The 20,666-nt window shown below is 44.4% G+C and overlaps 1 protein-coding gene across 2 annotated transcripts; it reads left to right on the top strand.

Annotated features, from left to right (window-relative positions):
• Positions 1-1,252: 1,252 nt before the first annotated feature.
• Positions 1,253-13,627, top strand: LOC308125207 (uncharacterized protein). 2 transcript variants are annotated; one of them, XM_080488768.1, is made up of 6 exons: positions 1,253-1,476; positions 3,488-3,732; positions 3,831-4,077; positions 9,638-9,823; positions 10,811-10,942; positions 12,580-13,627. In XM_080488768.1, the coding sequence occupies exons 1-6, from the start codon at positions 1,342-1,344 to the stop codon at positions 12,745-12,747; spliced, it is 1,113 nt and encodes a 370-aa protein (XP_080344894.1). In that variant the 5' UTR covers positions 1,253-1,341; the 3' UTR covers positions 12,748-13,627. The 2 variants fall into 2 exon arrangements, with proteins under 2 accessions (XP_080344894.1, XP_080344893.1); XM_080488767.1 differs by having other exon boundaries at positions 10,811-10,990.
• The last annotated feature ends 7,039 nt before the right edge of the window (positions 13,628-20,666 follow it).

The raw sequence follows: 20,666 nt of genomic DNA, 5'->3' as shown, positions 1-20,666 counted from the left end.
CTTTTCATTCAGGAATTTTAAAACATTTGTTCTCATTGAATTGTGTTGCTTTCTGTTGGTTTGGGTTGTTTTTTTTACTATGAAATAAATGAACTAGATATTCAGGTTCGATGTTCCTCAATATTTTGGACTGGCCGAGAACACTGTTGTTCGATAATAGAATAAATCTTGAATAATGTTTATCAGTAAATAGACCAAGTGCAACACTACTAAACTAAAAGGTGTGTTATCCAAGGTGGAGCTGGAGATGTCTTTTGTCTCTTCTTCTTCTTCTTCTTTTGGGTTTTACAGCAGCTTGCATCTATAAAGTTGCATTACCGCCATCTGCTGGTTTTATCTATCCACATTGATTCCCACCACTCTTGTCGTCCCTGATGACTGTTTCCCTTCTTCCTCTTCACCTGGGTTCGCAAAGCTGCACCACCGTCATCCGCTGGTTCCAGTTAGTCTACACCATTCCCACCACTCTATACTTCCCCCAATAGTCCCGCCTCATCTTTAGAAATTCATTTAAACATCTTCTGCCCCTTCCCACCCCAGTATCTCCTTCACTCTTCATGTTTAGACTTTTGTAACAAACCTTTTACCTGTTTAAATCAGTCATCTCTAAACCACCTTCAAACAGTCCAAAATGAAGCTGCTCGTCTTTTAAGAGGAACAACTCAAAGAGCCCACATTACCCCTGTCTTATCCTCCCGTCACTCGCTCCCAATTACCTTATGTGTTCATTTTTGAAATACTAGTGCTAACTTTTATACGTGGCCAAACACCTTTTTAAATTGTCAAACTCCTTCATCCGTATGCCCCAAACAGAGCGCTCAGGTCTGGCCAACAAACACTGCTTGCAGTCCTACAGACTAAGCTCAAAACCTGAGGTGACTGTCCATTTGAAGCTCTTGCACCTAAGCTGTGGAATACTCTTCCCCTTCAGCTGAGATGTGTTAACTCCTGTGGTACTTTGGTAATATATTTTTATTTAGGCAGGCCTGTCACTGTTCATTTTTACTTTTTGTATAAATATGTATTTTTTTTGCTTATCTTCTCTCCGTTTTATTTTTTTTCTGTTTTTAGTGCGGTAAAGCACCTTGTGACTGGTCTGTGAAAGGTGCTGTATAAATACAGTTCTAGTCTATTCAGGTGTCGTCTTCTGAGGCGGTGCGGTTTGGTGCAGTTCCCCTCCCGTCCAGCGGGGACAGTAACGCCCCCCCGGTGTCATTATGTGTGCCGCCAAAACGCTCGTTGAACAGAAGAACTATTTTCTTTTCGGAAGAAGATCCGACAAAGCGGCCTGTTTCTGTTTGTCTACAGCCAACAAACTACGAAAACACGAACCGAACGACGATGTACGCCAGGACAAACACCGGCAGCACACATGGAGACTTCCAAGACAGAAACGGAGTGAACTATGTGACATCGACAGAGTCTTTCAGTCACTGCTCCCAATTGTTCTGGAAAAAGGACCCGAACGACTCCGGAGTAAGAAAGCAGCTGCTCCGTTAGCCGCCGATGCTTCGCTGCAGAGCCGCTACACAAGCACCGCAGTCACACACGCACATTTCGCCCGTACATCTCCTCGTTGCATTCGGGTTTTCGCCGCGGTGTAACGCCTCCTGACGGTCCGGAGCCTCTTGACACAGAGCAGTACCATTAGCATTATGCTAACGCAGCAGCCGTCATGCTGAGCGGCTCCTGGCCTAGTGGCGAGCCGCCGTGCTAAACGGTTGCAACACATTTATTTTCTCCCACTTATTCACTTCAACCGCCTCGGAGGCTTCAGCGACGTGTTGAATTATTTTATCCGGAAGGCTCCTGCCGAGGTAACGGTGTTAGCATCGCTAAGCTATTGCTAACGAGAGACCCGGGCTGCCTCGGAGCGCCTGAACAAAACCCCGCAGCTCGGCTCATCTCCGGGAATCCCGAGGAAAACATCACCCGTGTGTTTTTCATCAGTGCGATCTGCCACGAATTTAAAGCGATCCGTACATTGTAAATACAGCCGGGTAGGTCCGCAGAGCGACGGGAGCGGAAGACGCCCCGCGGAGCGTTGTGAAAGCCCCCTTTGTAGGGGCAGACAGTGCGGGACAGCCACCGACAACAAACCCGCACTGGTGTTTTTATACAATATACACACGTGTCTGTCCACAGATTCCCTCAACACAACAGAAACGTTTTATACCCGGCGTCAGTCATCTAACAGAGTTGTAATGTGTTGATCTAAACTGAGAGAGTAATTCTCGGCTTATTTATGGGGTTTTTAATGCACCTTATTAAAATCTACTGTGGAAGAAGTTTCTATGCCAACCAGCATTAAATGGCTATAACTTTTAACTTTGAGAAAGCAGGTTTTTTTAATGTATACAATGTAAATAATAATATTTTAACATAATAAACAATCCAAAAATAAAGATGCATCATATCAGATGTATTTTACATATCTGATTTGAGAGCTTTGAGAAGCTTCTTATATGGAAATTAAGAAAAATGTTCATTTATTAATATTTGTTTTCAATCTGCACTTTACCAACGTACACACAAAGCTTTTAAAACTGGGCAACCAGCTTCTTTTGGTTCAGGGGTCACACACTGTTGCTTTTATTAATTGTTCCTTGATTGTTTTTTATTTTTATTTTCTGCCTGTTGTCACCAGGTGTGTTTAGATATTGTGAAATATGAGCTGTTGTCACAGTCTAGAGCAGCCCGACTGAATTATATGATTATAAAGGACTGAAGTCAGCCCACGTGTGTTGGGTTTCAGTGAATCGCTGTAGGGATCAGCCTGGTCTCGGCCTGTAAATTGGAGTTATGAGTTCATCTGACGTTGACACCCGCTGCTCTGTGTTGTCGCGTTATACTGACGAGATAACAAGGGGAATTACTTCATCTTTGTATTGGCAGAAAACAACTTCTCGGCTCACAACATTTTATTGGAAACCTTGACACTATTGCTATCTGGTATTCATATGTTTCACACAGATTTGCTTACAACCAGAAGCTAAATGTGACGTTTCAGGCTTGTTTTTGAGTCACCAAAACTTTACGTTAGAGAAAATGTCTTTAGTGACAAACCTTAATGATTTCTAATAATGTTTTATTTTGTCTACGTTTGGAGTGTATAAGGACAAACGGAAAGAAGTGTTTCTACATCCTAAGAACAGTTGAACAGACACTGTTTGACTTGTAAAAGGGCCGAGGATGACTATAACTCGCAGCTTTACATACGACTTGTAGATCTAAATGTGGAAGTTTTTCTTCAGTTCCTCGAGAAACCTTATTTTGGCGTTTTTGAGACGATGCTTCTCAGTCGTTTGCTTCGTCTGTGTGTGATCAAGCCCAGTCACTCACAAATCAACAAGTCGGTGTAATATTTAGTCCAAAGCTCCAGTTTATATACATTTTACAGGTTATACACCCTGACATGAATAGACGTAGATGATCTACATGCACATTGTGGTGGTGATTCGTAATTTTGTCCTGTCCTCTGTCGCAGCCAAGTTCGACCATCAGCTGGTGCGATCAGCTCCCCTCCTCCTCAGCAGCGCTCTCCAGCTCCGCCCTCTCCGCCGCGGCTCTCATGGAGTCGCGAGCCCCGGCTCCGACGTCCACAGGAGCATCAGCGTCAGACGACCTGGACTCAGATGAGCGGCCGTACGTCTGCGATATGTGCACCTGTGCCTACAAGCACGCCAGCTCGCTGCTCAACCACAAGCTCACTCACAAAACTGGAGACTTCAGGTTGTCCTCTCAGACCACGCCGCTCGTCACATTGGTTAAAACAAAGCAAACTCTATGGCTAAAGATTCTACCCTGTTCTTCCACTTTCCACATCCCAGGTGTGACTTTTGCAGCAAGCCTTACACCAACTACATGTCATTGCGTAACCACATGCGAATCCACGGGCAGAAGCGCTACATGTGTGACTTGTGTGGCAAAGCTTTCCGCCTTGCCCGGTACCTCCGCAACCACCAGAGGATCCACGACGACGGACCAAACCGCTTCGACTGTCCCTCCTGCTGCAAGAGCTACAGGACCATGCTGGAGCTGGCTCAGCACCGCTGCACAGCCGCCTCGTCCACCCAGGTACGTCTGCTCAGCAGGAAGTTACAAAGATCACAGTGACACGTCAGTGAGCACACATGTTGCCACCCAACATGTGAGTACATGCATGTTTTCTGGTTGAAAGAAAATGTCTCGCTGTGATTCATTAAGATATTTCTTTGGACAGAGTTTCACTGGAAGACTACGACAAAAATATCAACAATTTTGAGTAATTATACACTTTCAACCCTTGTACAGTGTACGTCCGGTAAAGAGTCACTAAATCATCCAGCCTCCGTCTCTTAGGCCTCGTTCACACGGCAGGCCAACGCGACCCAATTCTGATTTTCTACTCACAAGTGACCCGCGTTGATCTGTTTTGTCAGTGTGAGCGTTGCACTTTTGGTTTTTGCACACCAGACCCAGGCCTCCATCACATGTGGTACCGAATCAGATGTGTATCTCATGTCTTTCAACGTGACCACTGTCTGAATGGTCACGTCGCATGTATCCTACTTCTACGTCATTGACGTAAGACTGAGTCACGAATCTGCGCCGGAGGAAGCGGCTCCCCCAAAATGATAAAAGCTGTGCTCTGTTTTTTCTCGATCTCCCTTCCCTCGTGATTTTGTTCACATTTTGTCGACTCCCATTGCACAACCACTTGAAAATGGATCCTACACTAGACTGACCAGCGTTGCCAGATCGGGAGGGTCTCCCCCATTGTCGGAGCCAAATTCTCTTACCTTTTTACTTTATTTATTTTGTGCAGTTGGGTTCTTATGACGTGTTCTTTACTACACATATATTAGTATTGTGGTTTTAACATGATTTCTCCACAGGCTGAGATTTGAGCTGGGTTTATTTTGTGTGTGTGTGTGTGTGTGTGTGAGTTTTATGTTTTTTTGGGCTGGAATCGGTGAGTCACATCTGGCAACCCTGGCACTGACCGGTATGGGATCCATACGTACGTCTGGAAACGGTGTGCTCGTATACACATAACGTTCACACTGCAGTCTCACGTTTAAAATGTAATATGAACAATCAAGCAAAGAAATCTGAGCTCATCAGAATTGAGCATCAAGACCTGCAGTGTGTACGAACCATCAATCAACAATATGGGTGATGAATTTCCCCGGCATGTGTTTATGTTTGTGCTTTTGAAGAAATCATGACGAAAAGAAATAAGTGAGGGTAAAAAATGTTGCTTATTTTTTCAAATGAACAGTGCTGCACAATAATAATGTTTTATTTTCTGCCATTAGTCCCATTGTTACACATAACAATATTGAAGGGGGGGGTCTAATATTCAGCTGTGGGTGTTACGCAGGGTTCTGTCAGGTCATGAGCAGTGGCGGTCATGCCAGCAGGAGGAGAAGCTGCAAAGTTTCACTTTTAAACACTGCGTCTGTGTGATGTTAGTGACATGTAAGGAATGTAACGGCTCTTTCACTCATTTGTTGTTATGGTATCGGTGCAAAAGCATTAAGGTAACAGTGGAAATCTCAATATCAAGATGTCTACATTTGTTCAAATGGCATTAGAAAGTCATTGAGGGAATTATTCATACTGAGCCTGTCGGTGTCTGCAGTGCCAGCTGCTCCTCATGTTGGAGAAAGACTGGATAATAACCGACTTCACCATCACAGAGTATTTCTTTACAACAGTCCTGCTTATCCACCAATCAGTGGCTCTTTTGTAGGAGCATGCACCTGTGGGATGAGCCACAGATTTATAAGATTATATATATATACACACACACACACACACACACACACACACACACACACACACACACACACACACACACACACCCAGGCCAAGTGTCCCCCGAAGACAGGTGTCCTCTCTTCGGAGGGACGGGTCACCAGGACAAATTGTAGAACTGGGTGATATTGAGCGAAACAAACACCAAATATGTTATGGGAGAAACATACTTATTTAAAAGCACATAACTGAAGCAATATGTTTACATATATACACATGTATATAATGTATACAAAATAAACACTAAATATGATCTTACTTCAGGGGCCACATACAGTCCAGTTTCATCTTGAGTGGGTCGAACAGGTAGACTATTGGTGTAATGACCATTATCTTTACACAGGAACGGGTTTCTTTGTTGTGGCGCACAGTGGACGTGATGACATTGTCTATATTTTTGCAAAATGAAACAATTAGTACTGAACATGATTCCAATCTCAACATAAAGTCAATTTTAATGAAGTATCCTGGTGTAAAACACAGTGAAATGTTAAAAAACCTTCTCTAAATCCTACATAACCACGTTGCTTGGTGGTTTCGCCAGATTGGAGCCTTTTGTGGCCGGTTTGGGCCCACGGGCCTTATGTTTCCCGTCCTGGTGTATTATGGTGAAAGTAAAGCTGGGAGGAGTCACAGCACTGTGCTGCGGGGCGGAGGCAATTAATCACATCTCAAAATGAATATCTGGACACCACAACGACCAAATGGTTGGATAATCGGGTCCAGCCCAAGTATTTCTGGCCATTTTAGTGTCGCTTGGCTGGAAATTTTTCCAGGAAAACCTGTCAGTTGTCTGCGTTTGGCAGGTTGTCCGCTCATTGTGGGGTGTTAACTGTTAAGTCTGTGCAGGGTTAAAGTGTCTGGGGACATCTTTTTTAAATGTGCTGGACTATGTAAAGTTTGGATCTGGGTCATTTGGGTAGTTTCTTTTGTCGCTATGATTTAAACAGCGTAAACACATAGACGAGGTGCTTCTGCTGGTCTGTGAGGAAGAGGAGGTGGAAATCTTTGTGACCCTGAAGCTCCTGGTGAAGTGTGAGGATTTTGCCGTGAAGCTTCTTGTTGGAGAATAGAAGTGCAAAAAGTACTGAAAGTTTTCAATGTTTCAGTACTTTTTGCACCGTACCTTGTAGAAAGTCACATTAAGTTCAACCGGAAAGGTTGTAGTACATTTTAGGTTCATCCTGAAATCTCACCCTCTGTCAGTAGTGTGTATTTAAGTGTTGTTGTGATAATCGTCTGTGTTGTGACCTGAACAGCGAGCATTAACCAGTACAGTTACTACCATTAGTATGAAAAGCCACATTCTATTGTACAAAACCGTCCTGGACTAAACTACATGTTTTCTGTGTCACAATCCAAACCGGGTGAGACATGTTGTAAACTCAGAGTTCAGATTTTTTTAAATCTTCAAAAAAAGTGACTGTACTGGAGAAGGCGAGGGTCCTCATCCAAGATGGCAGCCACACTGCTGCCTGGAATCGTCTATGTTTCCACTGATATTTGTCTTTGGGGCTGGATGCTCTTGTGATTTGAACCCCGATCGACCACTAACATGAAATTGGTTTTAAAAATGAACCTGATGGTTCGACCTCGGTGTGGGGATGGTAAAGTGTCCACATGTTGTCCTCTTCTGCATGACGGACGCCCTTGAGGACGGAGCCTCTGCCTCCCTGTGGTGAACTGGAGGAACAGAAGCTCCAGCATGCAGGAATATCCACGTGTCTGGCTCTGGAGGATATTCTGCATTAGTTGCACTGCATGTAACATGACGCAGTGTCGTCCTCCCCCCGTCTTTCCTCCAGCTCCAGCTGTTTCTCCTGCTCGTGACGGCCGTGTGGAGTCAGGGTTAGTCCAGGGTTAGGCTCAGCTTAGGGACAGAGTCAGGCCTCAGATTGACTCAATACAACTCAGTGGATTTTCTCTCACAAGTGTAGTAATCCAAACTTATATGTGTGTGTGTGTCTGTGTGTGTGTCTGTGCATGTGCATGTGTGGGGTTGGTTCATAAGAACCGGTTCAACTGTCCGTCCTGCTTTAAGAGCTACCGAACCATGCTGGACCTGGCCCAGCACCGCTGCAGCGCCGCGGCCAAAAACCAGGTTGGTGTGAGCATGAGCGTGTGTGTGTGTGTGTGCGTGTGTGCGTGTGTGCGTGTGTGTGTGTGTGTGTGTGTGTGTGTGTGTGTGTGTGTGTGTGTGTGTGTGTGTGTGTGTGTGTGTGTGTGTGTGTGTGTGTGTGTGTGTGTGTGTGTGTGTGTGTGTGTGTGTGTGTGTGTGTGTGTGTGTGTGTGTGTGTTAAAGAAACCCCTGGGCAGGGTATCAAACATGCGGGTCATGTTGCCTACAAGGTCCATTAGAGCTGGTGAGCGGACGATAGAGAGTAAAACTGACTTTAATCTGGAGTCTAATCCATCCAGATTATTGCAGAGGAGTGAGAACCTTTCTCTTTTCTGAAGGCAAAAAAAAAAATCCAAATGAAATGATGAGAATCCTGGTTTCTGTCTTTCACAGAATTTTACAGAATAAAATCACATGTTGACTTTCTGCTTATTTTTCTTTGAAAAATCCAACTTGTTGACGGTTTGTGAAAAGAAAAAATGATCTTAATAATGTGGGGGGGGGGGGGGGGGGAGCGTCCAAATGGTTAAAACAGCTATAGAATGACAAAATGGTGTAAAGGGTTGAAATATCTAAAACAAGCAATCAGAGATTTCTGGCATCCGCCAAAGGATGACCTGGGTCACCTCCAAAGTTAAAGGAATGTCTCAGGGCCTAATATTTATCTGTGGGGAAAGTAACGACATAATCTGTGCAGTAGTTTTGACATAATCTTGTCAAGGCATTCAAATATACGTAACCTGATTAAGTCCTTGGCAAATGTAATGAGGTAGACAAACAGCTGGAGCTGCAATGAAATGTTCTCCGTCCTAATTTGTGTTGGAAACTTCAGAAATGCGACATACGACACAGTTGCTGTTCTTGTATCGGAGCCATGAGAACCTTGAAGAGCTGCGTTCGCCTCCTTAGGAAGGTCAACGTGTTTTGTGGCTCCAGTTCTGGTTGATTTGGTGGAAAGACGTTTCTGGCCATGGAGGCTGGAGGCTCCTGCTTCTGGAAAAGAACGTCACACAAACTTCTGAGGTTTTCCCACTTCGTTCACCTTAAACTGAAGTTCCATGTATTTCTGCAGCTTCTTCCTCAGATAAAGATCAACAACATATCCAAACTCTTATTTTCCCCTCAGACTTTTTTCTCTGACGGTTTCTCTGTGGTTATCCTAAACTGTTTGTTAGATGGAATGAAGTGGAAGGAGAAACTCTAAACATCCGTGGTGGCGTTTCAATAAGATCGTTCACCTTGTGGGGGAGCTGCAGGGGGTGTGTGTGTGTGTGTGTGTGTGTGTGTGTGTGTGTGTGTGTGTGTGTGTGTGTGTGTGTGTGTGTGTGTGTGTGTGTGTGTGTGTGTGTGTGTGTGTGTGTGTGTGTGTGTGTGTGTGTGTGTGTGTGTGTGTGTGTGTGTGTGTGTGTGTGTGTGTGTGTGTGTGTGTGTGTGTGCGCGCGCGCGTGTGCGTGTGCGCGTCTTGTCCGTCCAGCTTGACCACTCCATCTCATACGAGCAGGTTTACAGAGTCAGGGCAGTGTGAGGCAGAGTGTGTGAGACGCAGCAGGAAGTCTTGTTCTGATCAGCAGGAGCTTGAGGACGCTGGTTGAATGTGGACAGAATCATCACATTCATCCGTCACCTTCCCTGAAACGTGTCTCAGCTCATCGTCACGTCTCTGCTGGTTGGTGGAGGGCTGCTTGTGAACCGCTCTCTCCCTCCTCTTCCCTCCAGCCCGCCGGCCGCCGGGGCAACTTCACCGCCAACGCTCGCCGCCGGCAGCAGCAGCAGCAGCAGCAGAACAGTAGTAACTCCATGATGCAGCACGGAGGTCACGGACAACAGGAAGCTCTACCCTCACACATCTCCTCCATGTCCCAGGGCGGACCGGCCGGCCAGTCGGTGCCCGACCCCCACCAGGTACGGCCAGACCCCCGGAGACTCTTTAGTGTCTTTGAGGTGGATGTGACAGGACTTTGTCCCTGAAGGAGAATCCAGAGCCACGGTCAGCCTCTAAAGGAGTCATGGCCCGGAGATCACTTTTCCTTCTTAGAACATGAATATTGGTGCTGAAACTCTGGAGTGTTTCTTTGTTCAAACCAGAACCGACCACAGGACGAGTAAAAGCTTTGACCCCCGTGTCATTTACAGACGACCCCGTATTTCATTTGAAACCTCGGCTCTGCAGCGTGGACGTCTGCAGACGCTCCACCCTCATTTTTCATGTCCGCTATGCTATCGCCATCCTGCAACCAATCAGAACGTCCGAACGTCCAACCAGTCAAAATGTCCCATGAGCTCACTAGAGGAAGTTACGGGATGAAAAGTGTCAGAACGAGGTCTGCTCCATCTTTTAATAATTGATTTCAGGAGCCAGGATTGATGAGAAGAGTGCAGGGGAGGAGTCCTGTAACGTCTGCTGGAGTCGGAGGCTCTGAGCCCTGCCAGACTCTGGACCTTAGCATTTAGCATTTAGCATTTAGCTTCCAGAAACTCCCCGGAGCCTTTAGAGCAGCGGGCTCAAACTCATGTCAGTTCAGGGGCCACAGGCATCCCAATTCCATTTCAGGTGGGCCGCACCGGTAAAATAGCGCCGTAATAACCTTTAAATTTAAACTTTGGATCTTTTCTTTGTTGTGGCGCCGAGTGTACGCCGTGGAAACGTCTTTATCTGAGCCAGTCTGAACAATTACAACCAGAAGTTACTGCGATCTCAACATGAGGTCCATGTTAATGATGTGAAATGTCAGCAGCTCTGGTTCTGCCTGTTTCACATCCGCCTGCATGTTTTTACAAACAACCTGAGACTCTGACGCTTTCATGGCCGCGTCACAAACACCTGAAGACGGAGGGAGGGGGTGTAATGTGTGTGTGTGTGTGTGTGTGTGTGTGTGTGTGTGTGTGCAGGGCCGCTCCAGCTCGGTGTCGTCTCAGAGCAGCCAGCAGAGCATGAGGAGCTCCTCCTCCAAACACGTGTCCTCCTCCAGCGCCTCCTCCTCCTCCTCCTCCTACTCCCTGCTCCAGCCGCTGGTGCCCGAGGTAAAGGAGATGAGTTCGGGATACACTAGGCTGAGCGCCAACCCCATGGTAGGAGAGAGCGCCGCCACACGCCGTCTCCCCGCCCGCTACTAACCTCCGGAGAGAGGAGCGCTGGAGGCTCTGCTCAACGCTCTTCATCCTTCTGACGCGCCAGGTTCCATAGTTTCAGTTCAGAGCCTTTTATTCTGAAAGGACAGGGGCCGTTCAGCCGTCAGCATCCGCCTTTCTGCCGATGAGCAGACGTTCGCCTCAATATATAGTATTGATTAACTTCTAGTTCATTAATATACTAATGATTTTCTGAGCAGGTCAAATGTTAAATGTTCCCTGCAGGAGTCGTTCTGCAGCTTCTCCATCAAACTCACTAAATTAATACAAAATAAATGTTTTCTCACTAAATTAATCCAAAATAAACATTTTCTCACTAAATTCATCCCAAATAAAGGTTTTCTCTTGTTTTTATTATATTTACACGCCAGAGTCACTTTCTAAATGATGTTGGACAGGAAAGGTATTAGATAAAGGCACAATAAGTAAAATGTGGAAAAAATAAATGAGTAGAACTTCTAAAAGAAGAAAAAACAAACAAAACTGTTTAAAAAGAGATAAAAAGTCTAGAACATAATAGAAGTTGTTTCATTTCATCCTTTCTGTGTTTATAGTCACAGTGAAGTCTTCATACATCATATTTAAAATTACTTATTTAATTTGTATCCCGTCTTATTTGATATTCCACTTCCTTTCTATTTATTCAGTGTGGAGCGATGGTTTGTACAAATTTCTCTTCTAATCTAAAACTCCGAGATTATCTGGAAAATGCTGAAAAAGAAGGTAGAAACCACTAAAACCAGCTGAAGATGTAAAGAAATGTCATCGTCTTCATAAATAAGATGCTGGTTTCCTGTCAGAACTCTGGTGTCTAATAAACTAAGAGGCGACGTCGCCTCCCTTTAGCCTCGCGGCTCCAGAGAAACTTCAATCCCCAAAAGGCTGTCGGCCAGAGATTGGGTCCAGATCTATGGTGGCGTCTGCGCTGGACTGTGGATCTTGTTGGTGGTGGAACTCTAACATGACTAACCTGGGGCTGTGGGCTCGCTCTTCCTCCTCCTCCTCACCACCCTCCTCCTCCTCCTTCTTCCTCCTCCTCTTCTTCCTCTTCCTCTTCGTCGTCCTCCTCTTCTTCCTCTTCCTCCTTCTCCTCTTCTTCCTCCTCCTTCCTCTTCCTCCTCTTCTTCCTCTTCCTCCTCCTCCTTTTCCTTTTCCTCCTCCTTCTCCTCTTCTTCTTCCTCCTCCTCCTCTTCTTCTTCTTCCTCCTTCTCCTCTTCTTCTTCCTCCTTCTTCTCCTCCTCTCCCTCTTCTTCCTCCTCTTCCTCTTCCTGCATGAGTCTCGGCTTTTTCTGCTGTAAAATATTTAAACTCTTTGGTTGAGGCGTCAGGTCTTCCTCCTGTAGCAGCTTTAGCTCCGCCCCCTCCTCACCACTGCTTTAGTCTTTCCCTCAGCTTTGACTTTGCTCTCGATGTCCTCCAGGTTGAGATTAATGAGATTAACTTTCCTCCGCCACCGGGTTTGATGTCTTCCACTTGATTGCCGATGAGTGTGTCCTTCACGCCGTGTCCCTCTGTCTGCTCTCCCGCAGCCCAAACACCAGGACGCGTTCTCCCTGGCCCCCCAGCGGCCCCTCACCACCATCAACCCCATTGGCCACGCCCTCCACCCCAACGGCGCGCCCACGCTGAAGCCTTCCCCGGTGCCGCGCACCATCCAGGCCATGCCCTGGGAGCAGCGCTCGCTCTACAATCAATGAGACTCCAGCAGCTCCACCCACCTCACCTCACCTCACCTCGCCTCACCTCGCCTCCACGCCCCTCCCCCACACCCCCATCAGCGCCCGGGACGAAGGGCCGCGGACGCCGCCGCCCTCCCCGCCGCCCCCTGTGGAACGTTGTTTGGGGCGGGGTGGCGTCCCGCCGAGACTAGTAGAGAAGGTTACTGAGTAGTTAGGTTGAAGACGATGTTTTGCCTTGACCCTCATGTATGATCGATCCACGTACTGGATATAAGTTAAACTGTCTGTTCTCTCCCATCCTCCTGCTGTAGGTATATCTATCACTCCCTTATGAATACCCCCCCCCCCCCCTTCATGTATTAAATACCATGAAAGGTTATTTTATTGAAAATCTGGCCAACGTGTGGATGAAAACGTTTTAAAACTCCACTTTTTATTTTGTCAAGAGAAGAAATGTGGAAACATCGACTGTTTTTGTTTTTTTATTATTGGGATTCCCCCCCCCCCCCCCCCAAGAAAGTGTTTGAGAATGAACATTGTGTTGTTGTGTAGGAGACGTTTCCTCCGCCCGCCACATTTCACCCTCCATCCACCCTCGACGCGACCTCCTGCTCTCGAGACGTGCCTCCACACGGACTCGCCTCGTTTTAACACACAACTGAAAACTCACCTTTTTTTCTAAACTTGCGTCAGACGGCTGGTTTGTGGATTTCGTAGTTTTTATTAATAATAATAGTAATAACAACGTTGGCTGGGAATCAACTGTAGAAGACCACAGTTTGTCTCCACCCTTCTGTTCCTGACTGTTACGTCTGTTCTTCACCTCCAGGCACTTTAAGACGAGTGCTGTGTAATTATAACTGCCCCCCTCCCACCCCCACCCCCCACACCCCACCCACTCCCCCACCACCACCACCACCAACGTGTAGAGCTGGTTGAAGATGGCCTTACGCTCGCTTCACACCCCCCCCCCCCCCTCCCACTCCCCCCCCTCCCCCCCCCCCACCCCCCCCTGCCCCTGCGCTGGCTGGAGGGCTGACGGTGCAGCCAGCGCGTCCCGGACAGAACCCAGCCAGTAGTTCACCTCCACCCGGTTCACCGCCAACAGTCCTACTGACATTGTATTTTTCTCTAATTCTTAAAGTCGTTTCTATTTTTATTCATGACATGTTTTCATCGTTGCTTTCTCTCTCCTTGTAAAGTGTCTTTGAGTATTTAGAAAAGTGTTATACAAATAAAATGTTTTATTATTATCACCATCAGCACTGCTTTGATTAGACAGCGACTCACAGAACAAGGTTCTACCCGGGGGGACGCGCTCGGCACCATGCGCTTCAAAATAATCTTTACTTTTGGTTTATGCTTGTTTAAATATAAAGATAATAAATCAGCAGGGACAAATTCCCTCCTGGACGTTTGGGGTCGCGACAAGGTTCCTTGTCTCAAACGTTCAGCTGGTGGGCCTCAGAGGGTCAGTTTGTGGTGTGTCCACTGGGGGGCGCTCTGTCTCTGAGGACAGCAGCGGCACACCTCTGATTGCTGGAGAAGAAGAATGTGAGTCTGGATCAGGTTCCTCCTGGTGGTTTAAAGAGAAGAACTGATTTATTTTGCATCATTAAAAAGTCATTTATTCACTTCAGACTTCAGTTTTTAAACTCGAGACCAAAAACAACAAACATGGGAGGTCAATGGTTCTGATCCGGTTGAATAACAGCTATTATTACTTAGTGTGTTATAGGTCATGTTCCTCTATTGTTGAACATTTAACTATATTATTTTTACTCTTTTGTTCTGAGAATGACACCCTGAAGGAAATACTTCATTGTAGATCAAATATTTGTTTCCCTTGTTGAGGTTTATGTTCATTTCAAGTGTTTCTTACAAAAGCATCACATTGTTTGTCCTTTTCTGTCTTTTCTCATTTAGTGCAGAATAAAAAGTCCCATAACTAGATTTTACAGACAAAATCGTTTAAAAATGCATCTGACGTATTACGTAAATAACTATTGTTATATGTAAATAAGGTTTGAGAGGCTAAATCATGTTTTTAAAAAACATTTTAATGAGAATGATTTAACAAGAAAGAGTGAAAAATGTGTGATTTTAAGTCGCTGAATTTTATTGGTTGAATAATTGTGTTTTTTTTTCATTGAGGTTATTATTAGAAGTTACATATTTGTCTAAAGAAAGGTCTTCGCTATTTAATCATGTGAAGGAGCAGGTTCATGTTTTATTATTATAGATCAACATGTTTCCCTTTCGAAGGTGAATTAATGTCCGACACACTAAGAAGACGATTTTAATCCTCCAGTTGTCCAACAGCAACCTAAAGTTGGGAATTAGGTTGTAAAAGGGTTTAGTTACTCTCAAAATCCTTTTTTTAATTTTAATATTATAAAAAAAAAACAATTCCTTAAATAATAGAAGACATAAGAGGATGTAGTTAGTTGACTCTTTACTACATAAACAAGATAAACAAAGAATGAACATTTATTTAAAAACTTGACAAAAGACTGACGATAAAAGTGTGTGTGCATCAACCAATTACACAAAATGTTTTTAAAATAGAAAACTATTGGTCTTTTCTAAAACATTTTGGAGAATGTTGGACGCTGTCCTGTTGGTCTCTGGTTCTTCACTGGACTGGAGAAGCTTTTCCTCGGCCGCTGCCGGTGGAACCGCTGAGCTTCACAGACCAGAGGATTCAAGGTTTCAGGTGGATCTAACAACTCTTACCGGTTTACACATCAACTCTGTGAGAAGGAACCTGGCAGTGGAGTTTCCTCCTCCCTGATCTCAGTGAAACGCTTCAGTCGGATCCACGATGGTGTACAAAGGTCAACAGTAAGAGAAAGACGGAGGTGACGTGGTGGGTGAAGCTGTGACGTTGTGGTGGCGTGTAAAGTAAGAAGCTGAGGGAAAACTTTTAGTTGGAAATGTCATCTGATGTTCAATTCATGCATTTTTAAACAATATTTATTATCCTATTTAATTTAATGTTCTTGTATTAACAAATTAGAGGTTTTTTTTATGTTTTTTGGTGGAAGATCTGTTTTGTGAACTGTTGCTGAGGACAAATACAAAAACATGGACCTTCCAAACACAGAACATTATTAAAGAAACTGTAATAATATGAAAACAATATTCACAGATACTTTAGGTTTTACTTTATAAGGAAGACAATCAGGGTGAAATTCCTGATTGTTTTAATGCAAATTAGATTTTCTATGTATTACATGTTTTGTCCAAACTCTCCTGAATGAGGGACGTCTGCTGGACCAAATGAAGGAAACACGTACGATTGGTCCAAAACGACCCACTTCACACACACACACACACACACACACACACACACACACACACACACACACACACACACACACACACACACACACACACACACACACACACACACACACACACACACACACACACACACACACACACACTTATGTGTTTATGGCAAAATAATTCAGCAGATCATTTGTATTTATTGACCTAAAACTTTCAAATGAAGCAATAAAAACACAGAATCAGCCTGTGTGGGAAACATTTCATTAAAAATAACAACCAAACTGAACATTATTTTCTGTCACGACACAAAAGTTTGGATTTCCTGTTTGTGTCTCACTGGTCCCAGTTTAAACAGCTTCAGGAACAATATTGTTTCAAACAGTGAAGATGGAAACTTCAGGACGTTTCTCTGAATGAATGTGACTTAAAGACGTGTAGAATGATATTATTCTTATATGTACGTGTATAAGACTTTAGAACACAGAAGGATAATCATTCAATTAGACTAGAATAGTGGAGAAGGGGAAGGATTCCATGTTGTAGTAGAAATACCACTCATGTATGTGTATCAGTACATATAGTTGTGGGTATACTTCAATATAGATTAGTTATTTTGTGTAAATATATTTTCATAATATACAAATTGAATTATTTATATAGATTATCAACTACGTTTACATGGATATGTGTGTGTATGTAGTTGTATCAGTGTTTGTATGTGCATGTTGTGTTTGACATGTCTGAAATGAATTAATTTAAAAAGAAAAGAAAAGAGATTGTGATGAGACAGAAACATCATCGATTCCTCTTCTGCACATCCCACCAGCAAGGCAGCTTCACCAGGAGAGTCTGCTCAGGGAGAACATGCAGTGTGTGTGTGTGTGTGTGTGTGTGTGTGTGTGTGTGTGTGTGTGTGTGTGGCTGGCTGTGCTCACATATTAAACTCTACCATATCTTGTATAAAACTCTCCATCCTCCTAATTATATCATCTTAAATCATTATGAAAATAATTTTCTTCCTATTCTGTGTTTGGAACCATAGAAAAACACCTCAACTTGCTTTGTGGCATAAAGAAGAAATATTATTATATTATAAGAGATCCTCATTAATTCTTATTATTATTATTATTATTATTATTATTATTATTATTATTATTATTATTATCATTAACAACAACAACAACAACAACAACAACAATAATAATAATAATAATAATAATAATAATAATAATAATAATGTTTCGTCCACTTAATTGCTTTTATAGATGTTTCCTATCGTGAGTCGTGCACGCAGGTCGCGGGAGCGCGCCTGCCGGCGCCACGGGCCGCGCTGCTTTGCGGGCCGCGTTGCGGCTGCGGGAGTTGCGTGGCGCTGCGCGGCGCTGCGGGCCGCACGGACTTCGTGTCCCGCGGTGTGCGCGGCCGGAAGCTGCTCCGAGCGGTCGCCGGTTATCGAGCGGAAATCGTTTCCGTGTTCGATGCCGCTGCGGCGGAGGACCGCAGAGCGGGAGTGTAGTGGTGGTGGAATGGGGTGGAGTGGGGTGGAGTGGGGTGGAGTGAGGTGGAGTGAGGTGGAGTGAGGCCTCCGAGGCTGCAGCGCCGCCATGAAGGCCCCGATCAACTAGTCATTACCCCGCCAGCAGCACCAGAGCCAGCTCGCTGGAAAAGAACCGAGATATATCTATATATATATATTCAACGTTAATTTACATTAGTTTGTGAGGTAGTAGTGTTTATGTATATTTATATTTATATTTATATGTATATGTTCACTTTTGTACCGGTTCTTATAAACTATTGTGAGCTGAACTGTGTTGTGTGAAATGGCGCCTATAAATAAAATGCATTATTATTATTATTATTATTATTATTATTATTATTATTATTATTATTATTATTATTATTATTATTATTATTATTATTATTGTCTTTAAATAAAGAAGGACTGAATAAGGCCCCAGATTGACGCCTTCAGGCTGAAGACCACCAGACGGGGTCCTGGACTCAGGGCTCCTGGACGGCTGCCCCAAACTCAGGGTCTTGGATTGAGACCCCCAGATTGAGACCCCCAGACTCAGAAGTCCAGATTCAGGACCCGGGTGGAAGGCCCTGGACCGAAGGCTCCGACTCTCCTCTGAGGCCTTGCTGTTGCCACATGTGGCCCCTTGGTGGCAGCAGCGGGCCACACAGGAGGAGGCGGGCCGGTGGGGGGGGGGGGGGGGGGGGGGGGGGGGGGGCTGCTGGAGGCCTGCAGCCACGCCTGGACCCCCGCCTTTAATCTGAAAGGACCTCAGCCCACTTCCAAATGTTCCTGTGCTGAGAGCAGGAGGAGGAGAGTCACTTCACCTCCACCCAGACTCCATCACCTTGTTCACCTGAGCTTCAGTGGAAAAGCAGCAGAAAATAAGAGTTTGGTTTCTAATCCTCTCGTCCTGGAGGCCGCTTGGACCGTCCTGGACCGTCCTGGTTTGACCGTCCTGGAGTCCTGGAGGCCGGTTGGACCGTCCGTCCTGGAGGCCGGCCGGACCGTCCCGGTTGGACCGTCCTGGACCGTCCTGGAGGCCGGTTGGACCGTCCGTCCTGGAGGCCGGTTGGACCGTCCGTCCTGGAGGCCGTTTGGACCGTCCGTCCTGGAGGCCGGTTGGACCGTCCGTCCTGGAGGCCGTTTGGACCGTCCGTCCTGGAGGCCGGTTGGACCGTCCTGGTCTCGTGCTTCTTATGTTTGACGCTCCACAGAAAATCATTCAACAATAACAAGAAGTGGACTTTGGATTCATTAAATCTCATTTCAAATTGATTTAAAAAAAACAAACAAAACTGGATTCTCTTTCATAATTTGCGGACACTTTGAACTAGTTTGTCACAAGAATCTTTTGTTTGTGTTTACAGCTTTATTTTGAAAAAACAATAAAGCCTTTTTCCTTCCTGAAACGATTTGACATTCAGTTTTGACAGAAATTAAAAAGTGAGAAGGTTCCAGATGTTTGCTGTTTGTTTATTAACGTGTGACTCTGGTTGTTTGTCACTCACATGTTGACACGTGGTACAAATAAGTATTTGTTATAAAGGACATACACTTCTGTTCATTTACACATGATGTAACTGAACGTTGAATACAGGGAGGTGTGTTGCTTCAACCAGGAACCTGGATGAATTATTACAACTACATTATTCTGCTTAAAAAAGATTTACACTCATAAACTCATCAGTGAATAATAAAGAAGCATAAGCTTGTACTAATACAACAATAATAATAAAACAAAGAAAAGTATACAATAAATGAATCCAATGAATATATAGAATAAAAAATAATAAAGCACTTGGAGGAACAATTAAATCACTTTAAACAGCAGGAAGTATGTACAATATACATTACATAGACATAAATACCTTTTTCTTGGATACTTTCCTTCTTAAATCCGCTTCTGTGTTTTTCTCTTACTGCTGTTTTGCAGTTTTTCATGTCTTGTTGCACAATTTTACTGTTTTTATTGTTTTGCACCAGAACAACTTCTTCATATTGTGAAAACTGGATTCTGATCAGCTGATCCGTCAAAATGAACTGCGTGTTCTCAAGGTGCAGGAGTATTTGGTGAGAAACTATTAACTGAGGCAGAATACATGTGTTCAGCTTCATGTTTTGTAGTACTACCCCTCCAGGTACTCATTAATAACTTTTAGCTTCGAGCTCATAGCAGCAACCAACTCATCAAACTGGAGCTTTAAGTTAAATAATTCTATCTGCGACACCATCCAAAGATTATTGTATCTGAGAGGTACTTTTAACTTCATTGTGTCAAGTTAGTATCTGGTATTGAAGTAAAAAAAAATATTTGTTCAAACTGTAAGACACTGTGATTATTTCTTTTCTTTTTTTTTCCAGGAACATGAATAATTTAAGTTTTTATATTCATCCTCACAAGAAGAAATGATCTTATTATCTTTACTGGGCTTCAGTCTGTATTTCAAAACACCAAATACTACAATACCCATAATCCTTCAGTGTTCCCACTGCAGATGAATAGAATGAAGACACATAAAGGTGAATTAAAGTTCACTTCACATGGATTTTATTTTACGTGTAAAATCAAGTAAGTCCTTTAAACCAAGAACATTTTTACTTGATCAACGTAAATTATGCAAAAAGGTGTCATACTTTATTTGAGTAGATCTGGTAGAATACTTTGATGGGTGCACTTTCCTAGTTTTTGGTCTCCAGACCAGATTAAAGTGAGAAACAGGAAGTTTCATCTTCAGATTAAATCAGAACAACGGGTTTCTGCTGCGTTTCAGGAGGCGACAGTGACGATGATGAAGATGATGATGCAGCGCAGAGAATAAAAGTACATTATCATGTAAAAACTGAGAAATCAAAGCCTGCTTGAAACCTTCATCCTCCTCTTCATCCTCCTCTTCGTCCTGTGAGCTCTGAACTGAGCCTTTCAGGTCCATCCCCTGTGTTTGTCCAGAACCGCTCAGCCTCCCGTGTCTCTCCTGGAAACTCTGTTGGTCTTCATCATTATTATCTTTTCTTTCCTTGCTGGTATTTGATTTTCTACTTCATTTCACTGCTGTTCCAGGTTCTAACGTCGGCGGCGTCCAGAGGATCCAGAGGATCCAGAGGGTCCAGAGGATCCAGAGGA

The sequence above is a fragment of the Lipophrys pholis genome (assembly GCF_963383615.2).
Source record: "Lipophrys pholis genome assembly, chromosome: 19".
Classification (NCBI taxonomy): Eukaryota; Metazoa; Chordata; class Actinopteri; order Blenniiformes; family Blenniidae; genus Lipophrys; species Lipophrys pholis.
Note: the sequence above shows the minus strand (reverse complement) of the source record. Positions and strands in the feature narration are given on the sequence as shown.